This window comes from Macrobrachium nipponense, chromosome 16 (assembly GCF_015104395.2).
Source record: "Macrobrachium nipponense isolate FS-2020 chromosome 16, ASM1510439v2, whole genome shotgun sequence".
Classification (NCBI taxonomy): domain Eukaryota; kingdom Metazoa; phylum Arthropoda; class Malacostraca; order Decapoda; family Palaemonidae; genus Macrobrachium; species Macrobrachium nipponense.
The window spans coordinates 20,152,083-20,162,986 of record NC_087209.1 but is presented as its reverse complement, the minus strand read 5'-3'; the positions used below and the strand labels follow the sequence as shown (position 1 = coordinate 20,162,986).

At 38.3% G+C, this 10,904-nt stretch overlaps 1 protein-coding gene across 1 annotated transcript in view; it reads left to right on the top strand.

Annotated features, from left to right (window-relative positions):
- The window catches only part of LOC135195284 (LIM/homeobox protein lim-7-like), a 278,819-nt gene extending 270,671 nt beyond the window's left edge, over positions 1-8,148 (top strand). The window contains 1 exon segment of the mRNA XM_064221543.1: positions 7,954-8,148. Within this exon segment, the coding sequence (XP_064077613.1) occupies positions 7,954-8,148 (195 nt within the window).
- The last annotated feature ends 2,756 nt before the right edge of the window (positions 8,149-10,904 follow it).

Below are 10,904 nucleotides of genomic sequence, written 5' to 3'. Positions count from 1 at the left end.
ATATATATATATATATCTATATATATACATATACATATTTATAATCGTACTATAAATCAGCATTGTAGTTATTTTTAGCAATGAAATTTCCACGTGATTACTTATGTAAAAGTGTCGAGTTTCAGTATATCTATACATAACTGTATATATATTATATATAATATATAAAGAGAGAGAGAGAGAGAGAGAGAGAGAGAGAGAGAGAGAGAGAGAGAGAGAGTCAAGGCAGCCATTTCATTTTAGAGAACGAAGCAGTATGAGACACTGACGCTAACCAGTGAACTCCTCGCTCTGCATTGTTATCTCATTCATTGGGGTCCAGGTAGAGTCACTTAAAGAAAGATTGTCGAAGAAGAAGAGGAAGCAAAAAAAAAAAGAAACAAAAGAAGAAGTAGAAGGTGCGAGTAGAAGGTAGAGATAGATGGAGGAAAGTTAAAAATAGATTCTTTGTGAAGAAATCGACGTTGGTGCTTGCTTATGCTGTTAGAGATATGAATGCAAAGATGAATTCAAGGACAAGTATAGATAATTGATAACAAAAAACTCTTGGGAACAATAAAGAATCCTTAACCAAATATTACATAAAAATAAAGTATCATTAACTAAATAATATCTAAATAAGACAAGTGGTCGCCGATTTCAGCTAAGTTAACGACTGACGACTTGGTTTCATTTGGTTTGTCATGACTTTTGCATAATTGTTAGTGATCTTTAGGTGCCTCGTCGACTATTGATAATTGAAATGCGTAGTCTCATAAGGATTTAACGTCTATACGCAGAAAACTTATGTCCGCAGTTTTGTCTGGATTTTGACCTTGAAAAATGTCGGCACTCGCTGATGGAACTTCGAAATTGGCAACATAATTGACAACATAATTGGCAACATGGCGAGATTACGATGGAGTATCGATTTCCTTGTGCAACTCTGATACTCTACTATGTCCCATACTTGCAGAACGACAAAAGAATTCAGTGTTTTCTAACAAATTATTATTATTATTGTTATTCAGGAATTGAACCCTATTCATATGGAAGAAAATATATGGTGCCATTTGTCAAGGACATGTTACACGCAAATATATATATATATATATATATATATATATATATATATATATATATATATATATATGTATAATGGTATATTTTATATATATAATGTGTGTTTACATATGTATATACATATATATAGCTATATTAAATTCATATGTACATAAAATATGTGTGGGGTCGCATACGCTTGTATACAACTACCCACTAAGACCAATCAAGTTAACCAATAGAAAAAAAAAACGTTTACAGGAATGAAACCATCAAATTTATAACGGGAGAAATTGTTCTTGAATATTAATCTTCATAGATATTTTCTCCCTGATTAGCGGGTGACAGGAAACCACTAAAGGCGATGGAATGCTTCTGCAGGACTTTTGTCCTATAGGATACTCTCTCTCTCTCTCTCTCTCTCTCTCTCTCTCTCTCTCTCTCTCTCTCAAAAGGTGTGTTCTCCTAGCACCTCCCTTATAAGGCTCCACGCCCTTGCCGGAAGAGTATGATTCACTCCTCCCGAAAGAAAGACAGAGAGAGAGAGAAAAAAAATTTATGGCACCGTCTATTGGAAATTCAAACATCTCTCTAATAACTCGGAACTGACCACTTGCAGGAAACTCCTTTTTACAGTGTGGTTTCGATGCCGGATCTTTTGGTCCCCCTCCCCCCCCCCCTCCCCCCCCCTTTTTTTTTAAATAACGCGTCAGTAGAATGTTGATAACAATGGTAGTGTGTTCTCAATGCAACGAAAATGTCAGTTTACTTTATATGGTTGTGTTGTGCTTTGCTCAATGCCATATTTCAATATGTTGCGATTGAATAGTTGATTTCGTTTTATAGAACTGATGGTTCATTTATATATATGTATATATGATGATGATATATATTATATTTACAATTTAATTTAATTATGCCATTATACACGTGTCCTGAAAGCATACAGGAGCTTTATTTAACTTATAATTAGAAACATTTTTGCCTTCTCAGGAGCTTATATGTTATGTAATTGAATTTTTTCTAATTGTAAAAACAGTTTTTAAATAAATCAGAATGATCGAAATAATCTTCTAATGATATCATTCATGCCATCCAACGAAGCTGCGAACTTTTGCTTAAATTCAATTCGGAACTCTGCAGCCTTGGGGCAATTCCGGTAGAGGTCTCCTAACAGCCATTGGAAAATTTTATCTGGCAATTAACCTTAAGAAGTTTTTTTGTTTCATTCCATCTTAGATTACAGGTACGTTCACTAACATTATTACACTGCGTTACTTGAGCGCTTTGAACTTGTGTATCATTGTCTCCAAGTGATTAAACGCTTTTTATCATGACTGACATTTTTGGGCGTACGGCTTGCAACCCCATCTCTTAATTCATCTTGGGATCTTGCTGGGATGAGCACTGGATCATAATAAACCTCGAGACACCGAGAGTGAGGAGAGCATGCAATGACTGATATTTTTGCACAATCAGATGCAAATCTTGTCTATCATATGCTAATTCTTATGACTCTTGCTTCCTGCACAACCTAGATAGCAGCAAAGCTATGGGGTGAGTTGTAAAACTTGTGCGGATGGCATTACTCACTAAAATTTTTTATTTCACTTCTTTTATTTTCATTAGGATTTAAAGGTTTATATATATATATATATATATATATATATATATATTTTACATATATATATATATATATAGTATATGTATATGGGAGATTCATGCACAATGCGCGCATGTGTGCACAAAAACGAAAAGCGCACAATGGTAAATGAATACAGAGAGCACAGTAGTTTTTAGACAAGAATGACAGAGAGAGAGAACAAGAAGATGTCAACACTCTCATTCATCCGTTGACTGCTGAATGAAATATGAATTTTATGTAGCTAAGTTCTCGTACATCAATCGCTCTAGACTCAAAATGGCGTGGACAGCCCCATGCGTACAATGCGCCACTCACCTCTGTCTCGCGCATACTTTCATGCTTCTTTTATGTAAAGCTTTTTCCATTCTCTGTCTCATGGAAGTTTTCTGTGTTTCCCCTCCTCCTGCTTCCCAGAACTTCCTGATTATGCATTTCTCACCTACCTGTCGTCTTCTTTCCAAATGCTGATGTTGACTGCAAATAACAGGAAAACGGTGGTAGCCTATGAGCTGGATTGTTTACGTAGTTAATATGGGATAGGACTATTTTCAAGGATGAGGGATGTGTTGTTAAATCAAAGTAGTTAAAAGGTTAGTGTGTGAAAAGAGGTCAGAATGGTTCGATATGGTTTGGACATGTGGAGACAATTGAGGACGCTAGGGCTGTGGAGATGTGAAGAATTTAAAGCTTGAAAGATTAGGTACTAGAATGTAAGAACTTTGATATCTAGGAGGCGAGGGGGTCGCTGCAAGATTGAGTTACAAGAAGCTGTGTGTGTGTGGGTGGGAGGTTTTCTATTTCGCTGCCAAGTTGTCATGTGTAATATATAATATATATATATATATATATATATATATATATATATATAATATATTTATATTATTATATATGTATATATGTATATATTTATGTATACACGCATATATATGTATGCATGTGTATGTGTATGTACATGTTTATATCTTGATGACTGATAGATTGATTTATAGCTACTGAAACTGGCGTCACAAAATCTAGGTTATTGACGCCGATATCGTGATGAATAACCATGTAGTATTCCGTAAGGAATTATATATTGGCTATCAAATCTGTTTGACATTTAGTACCTTCAGGCTAAGTAATATCTTTTGAAGCACCTCAGACTCCATCTGTCATCAACCCCTTCACTTATACACTTCGGATGCTGTAGTCACGAGAATGGAATCCTCTTCACGACCGAGAGATCTTATAATTGGCATTCTTTCAGCACCGCGAACAAATTAGTCGACGATGATATCTAAATGGACTTTTCTGGGCTTAGCTCTTTTTTGTTTTCTGTCTTTTGGCGTTTTTGTTTTCCCAAACTTGTCATTGCGATCACGCGAGGCTGATGGAACGCGGCCGGTGTCATCACTCACTGGTTGGGTAAGTTACGCGGGCATGAACGCAGCATACCCACGCGGGGAGCTCTGTTGCCGAAGAAGAAGAATGTAACGCGAGAGATGGCCTCCAGATATTTTGTTTTATTACAAGACGGTAATTGCATTTTGGTTTTCGATTTTATTATCAACTTGTTGTTGGAGTTCTTTATGAAAAAATTTGACTTGTAATGCCTCTTAATTCTTAGTATATTTTTTTTATATTTTTGAATCATTTGCAAGTATATATAGTTTGATGTTCAGTTTTTTACTCGAAAATTATGCCAGTTGGAATTGTTATTTATAGTTCCATATTACATCCAATTAGTGTACATGTTATCAGGAATTAATTTTCCTGTACAGCCTGTAGATATATGTAGTACGTAGAGTATTAAATATCGGCCAATGCGAGTCATTTGGCACATACGGCCGTTACACTAATTATTTTTAAATGTGGCAACAGGCTAGCGTCCTTTTTTATTTTTTATTTAATTTTACACATTTATGTTTTGTAATACACAGACCGGTATTATGGAAGGTTTCGCGCTAGATAAATATGGAAAGCTAACTGAAATTGGTGAATTAACGAATAACTAGTGGGCTTCCATAGGTAACTTTGGTCACCTTTGCTGTTTGCTGGAAGAGGAAAGAGTAGACTGAGGGGTAAGGACAGGTATTTGACAGCTATAGAATAAAACATGTTATGCAGTTTTATTCTGCAGACTATCGTATTATTACAAAGATTGCCTGATAGACTGTATCATATACCAAGAGAGATGTGACGCAAGGTAATTCTGAGAAAAACGAAATAATGTGGATAGAGGAATGAAATAACACTAGTTGGAAAAGGATTAATGAGGTTGAGTTTGTCAGATACGTAGGAGTAGTGTGATCCTGTACAGGTTCTCTTGAATTTCGTGGAAAACTAAAGACTATAAAAGGTAAATCAAACTGCGTAGGTTGACTAAAATTTGGGAATCCAATAGAATTAAATTACCTACGAAAGTAAGCTTATATACTAGTCTGGTACGTTTTATACGCCTGCATGGACATAAGTTAAGTATATCCTATTTTAACCAGACCACTGAGCTGATTAACAGCTGTCCTAGGGCTGGCCCCAAGGATTAGATATTTTACGTGGCTTGGAACCAATTGTTTGCCTAGCAACGGGAACCTACAGCTTATGTGGGATCCGAACCACATGAAATTGAGAAATTAATTTCTAATCCACCCCCAGAAATAATTTTCTCCTGATTCCCACGGGCGTTTGGCAGAGCGGGGGAATCGAACTCTGGACTACCGAATCTGAAGGCGAGCACGTAACCCACTCGTCCAACGCGGAACTGTCTGTAACCTCAAAACAGTTACATTATGAATAGCCTGTATGGACATGAATCATGTAATGACTGTAAAATTATATGCAAATAATTTTAAGATATTTCCATAAATAGGGTAGAAGAAGCAATGGAGATGGAGAGGACGTGTGCGTAGAATGATGGAGAGATGGGTATATATGGTTAAGACATGTTCTGGTAGAATAGTATTTGATTGTTTCAACTAGGCTCCAATGGGTACCACAGTAGTTGGAAAGCCCATGCCTTCTTGGATGAGAACTGTGATACGGTAGGGTAGAGAGATTAGTGGAAATTTATATAAATAAATGCACTGGAAAGACTTGAGGGGCGGCATTTCACTAAAAAAACTTTTCGGCGAACTAGGCAGAAGCGATGGTAGTGAATTTTACACCTCCTGCACACCAAAAATTATGGAGAGAGAGAGGGAAAAAAAAAAGAGGAGTTGGATGATGATATTTTTTGAAAGTCGTCGTTTGTAGTTGCTAGTTGAAGTACGGTAAATGTTTTGAAGGATGTCATCGGTGTCATCTGTCCGGTAATGTTTCAGTTGAATTTTCGTTGTATCTTCAGTCATAGATGTTGGTTGAAGTTTAGGTGTGTTTATGAGTGTGCTTGTTTCATTGCCACGTCATACTGACAGACTTGGAAGTAGTTTTTATCTGTACCTTTATAACATGCATGAAACAAACAGGATGAAGTGGGCCAGTTTTTACCTTTCTCTCTTATGCGAGACAATTTCCGCAGCAAGTGATTGAAGAGCGCCAGTACATATTAAATGGACGCCTTTCGTAACTTCAACCACAGAAACCAATTGAAGACAGTTTTCCAGTTACATGCTCTTTGAGACCTCACTCGTAGCAACCAGTGGAAGATTAGCATTTTAATAGCTCTTTTATGGCGTCATCAACACCGACTGTTTAAAAAGTAGCTGTGTTTTCGCAACTGCAAGACCTGTCAGTCGTCCCATATAACTTGTGGTCGAAGAATATCAATTGTTCAACTTCATTTCCTTTGCGATGTCACCCACAGCCATTGACTGATAGCTTGTACTTTATTTTTTTTTTTTTTTTTTTTTTTTTTTTTTTTTTTTTTTTTTTTTTTTTTTTTTTTTTTTTGACTACTCGGCCTTTGTGACATTACCTGCTAGGTTTATATGGTTTCTCCTACGGCATAATTAAATGCCTGCTTGCAAACTACATATTGTCATCTGGATAATGAGGTACTTATCATAAAAAGTTCCATTGAAAGTTTTTCTTTCTATATTATCTTCACTTTAAAAAGCAATTATAACAATGGCCGGTAGTTCCCAAAATGGCGTGCAAAATGAAGATCTATATCAGGTATATTTATTGAGTATATATACCTTTTACCTCTATATTTCTTGGGTGCGTTCCCTAGGATACATTTAAACAATTTCCCCCTTCCGAAAAGAAGATAATACTCTTGTCTGTCATAAAATAGGAAAGTTGGTTCGAGAACCTTTTTCCGTCTTTTGGGAGGACCAGCTGAACGTAGACTTCATCGACGGATGAAAATAAGAAGCAAAAATGAATAAATAAAAAAGATGGAAGAGGAACAAAACCTCAACCTTGCCACGAATTCAATTATCTGTGCAAGCTATAAAAACGCGTCCATCCTGCTCCTTCCAAACCCAGATCTTCCCCTAAGTTTAGAGCACACGCAAAAAAAAAAAAAAAAAAAAAAAAATAGAAGAAGAAGAGGACGAAAAATCCTCGACCCAGTAATGCAATTATCTTCAAATCGTGAAATAATTGACTTTACTGTTCAATTACCCCGGCAAGAAACCGAGGAAAGAATGTTTGTTTGGAATGATATCGTTTAAAGGAGCGAGTAGTAGGTACCTCTCGATCTGTCCGAATTGGCTTCTCGGAGACTTCGAAGGTCAATTTGCTCTTGAGGTCCCAGATCAATCAGCTGATGATGATGATGATGACGTATGGGGGGAGACATTCGGTTATATTTGCCGAGATCGTAAAGGCCAGGACGTAATTAATTATCTTTGTAATGATTTTTGTTCATCGAGAATGCGGTGGTGGGGTTTTGCTTAAACGCTAATGGCTTTGTGATGTTATGGCGGGGTATTATGTGTAATGGTAACGAGATGCCCAGCTTGGCTATTGCCTCGTAGGGATGCTTATTTCATCTTATGGGTTTTGCCCTGTCTTTTAATTGTTTATTCAACATACCGATGCAGGTAAACGACACGATGCTAATATATATGAACTGAATTATATAGGTAACTCTCTCTCTCTCTCTCTCTCTCTCTCTCTCCTCTCTCTCTATTCAATGAATGTTTCTTTCAGATTTACCAGGAATTTATATACAAACTGAAAACAATAACTATTGCTTCGATGCAGCTCTGTTTTGCGATGTCCAAAGAAATTACAGAAGCAAGTAAGCCAAAAACAATCATCAATCAATCAACACCTCGTCTCAAGCTCTTCCGAACTGTTTCTCAGAACCAGTAGCCACCTTTTGCCTAATGGCGTCGTAGGGTATAGGATACCCCAGTATCTTCATCAGCCGCCCCCAAAAACGCCAATACCCAACGCCCGTACCACACCAGCAGCAGTGGGGCAACCCCTGCACCATCATCTTGGGCAAGGCCGTCGTCCCTGGGACTTTATCATTGGAAGGCATTTCCTCTATAAACACCAGGTCTCCCTCGAGGCGATTGCTGGAGAGATAGTGGAGCTCTCTCTCTCTCTCTCTCTCTCTCTCTCTCTCTCTCTCCACTGCCAACACCCCCCCCCCCCCCCCCCTCCCCCTCCCCTACTCGATGTAATCTCTTGTGGACGATACCGGGACGAACAGGGAAGTACTGGGAGTTGATACTGAGGAAGAAGGGAATGAAGAATGGGGAGAAGACGGGAGATCCAAACGGTGGGAGAAACATAGGGATGAAAGACTGGGGAAGAGAGAAATGGGAGAGGTACCGGGAGATGGTCCAACGGGAGATAAAATAGGAATGAAGAATGGGGAGAAGACGGGAGATCCAAACGGAAGAATAGGGAATGAAGAATGGGGAGAAGACGGGAGATCCAAACGGGAGAATAGGGAATGAAGAATGGGGGAGAGAAAGAGGGTCCAAATGGAGCCACATAAGGTCCAAATGAAGAATGGGAAGAAGAGGAGAGGTCCAAATGGAGAATAGGTAATGAAGAATGGGGAGAAGAAGAGAGGTCCAAATGGAGAATAGGGACTGAAGAATGGGGAGAAGAGGAGAGGTCCAAATGGAGAATAGGTAATGAAGAATGAGAGAAAGACGAATAGTCCCAAATGGGGAGAATACGACTGAAGAAGAATGAGAATGAGGAGAAGAAGAAAGGGTTTTTCCAAACAGGAGAAATAGGGGGCTGAAGAGGGAATGGAGTAGAACAGAAATACAGAAGGAGAGGAAACGATACTAGATGAATAGGGAGGCTAAGATCTCGTGGGGAGAGAGGAGAAATTGGAAGGAATGCAATAGAATAAAGCAAAATGAAGTAAAACAATAGAATAAAGCAAAATTTTGGAAGAAAACAATAGATTAAAGCAAAATTAAGAAGAAAGCGATAGATGAAAGCAAAATTAGTAATAAAAATAAAGAATGATGAAAAATGAAGAAAGAAAACAATTCTGGAAAACAAAGGAGATAAAGGAACTGAGGAAGGAGATCGAAAAGAGATAACAGGACAAAGGAGAAGACTTAATGGAGAAACGGCTGTCATAAATAAGTAGGTGATGAAATTCAGGAAGGATGTCATGGCTGACGCAGAGCATGATAAGCCCAAGAAATTAGGAAGAAAAACAGGAAGTAACAGTCGTATAATGTGGTAGGCCAAGGGGCTTGCTGCCCACAGCAATTTGGAAGAAGAAGAAGAAGAAGAAGAGAAAGAGAGAAATATCACGTCAAAATAACAGCAGAGTAAGAAAAGGAGGGGGAGAGGAGAGAAACTGGCTAAGAGGAGGAGGCCGGAATGAGAAGTAAGGAAAGATTTACGAGGACAACACGGAGAGAGAGAGAGAGAGAGGGTCAGGTATGGGGAAAAAGGTACCCCTAATGGTCATTTACAGCCCCTCCTATTTGCACGTGGGCTATTCATCCAGGGAGTATCAGATCAAGCTACTTGTAGCCTAGAACAATGCCTTAAATTATGGGGTAATGGGAGGCCTCCCGAATTTGAGGAACCATGTTAAAGTTTGTGAGAACCCCCGCGTAATTGCTGCTGGCCTTTTTTCAGCGTGAGGGGGGTTGGGGGGGTCGGGGGGTGGGGTGGGGGGAGGGGTGATGTAAATTGGGTGAATGGTACTTCGGCAAAACACACAAACTGCAGCCAGTGTGTGTGTGAGTTTTTTAGAAAACCTCATATTTCTTCCTTAGGTTTCCCTTGGGGTCTTAGAAATCCTAATTTTCTCTTTCGGAGCACTATAAACCCCCACCACTACCTTGGCATATTCTTTTTTGTTTTTTTTTAATTTTTTTTTTTTTTTTTTTTTTTTTTTTTTTTTTTTTTTTTTTTTTTTTTTTTTTTTTTATTTAAAATTGAAACGGTCTAATAGAAATACACACCTTTATACGAGTGATTATAGTGGGTGTGGGATTACCTCCATATCCTTTTTTTTTAATGCCAAAATGGAGAAAGAGAATAATCTTGTACGCACCTAACTATGGCTGTTAGAGAGAGTGCATTGTTATTTTTATGCCTCATCTAATGTCGTTGCACGGAAATTATGACTGTTTGTTTGTTAGTTCAATCATCTGTCAATTTATTCCCATGATACAACAATTATTATTGATGGATACCATTGCATCAAGTGTGAGCTGTAGGCCTCGGGAAAGGTGATTTATTTCTGAAATATCCATAATCAGGTCCAGATTCTTTTTTTTAATTTCTTAACTTAATAAACTGGTCTGTACATTCTGGACCTGAGAATTGTACTTTAATTTCAAATGATTAAATTCCTGTTTTCTTTAGTTGAGGAATGCACTATCTTAGGTTCTTCTTAGTCACTGGAATTGCAATACTGAGGTCGAATAAAGAGAAGACTAGCAGCCTTCCATTATTGGGAGCCTTTATTTTAGGCAGCAGGATCGTATCTGCGTTGACCTAAAAGCCCAGGAAACTGCCTTGAAACTGAGTAACTTCCTTTGTCATGCAACATGTCGTAAATATCTCCATTATCTGATGATAGGATGACATCCTCTCTCTCTCTCTCTCTCTCTCTCTCTCTCTCTCTCTCTCTCTCTCTCTCTCTCTCTCTCCACGACCTTGACATCACGCAGGAAGTCGCTTGCATTCCACCTCGAAAAGGTGACATGGCTCTTGATCTAATTGGGAAAAAATGTTATGACTAATTACAAAGGCTAATGGTCAAACAGGTAAGGGAGAAACGGCGCGATGGGTATGAAGTGGGGTGGGTGGTAAGGGCATGGGAGGTCATATGGAGGAGGGGGGTGGGGGG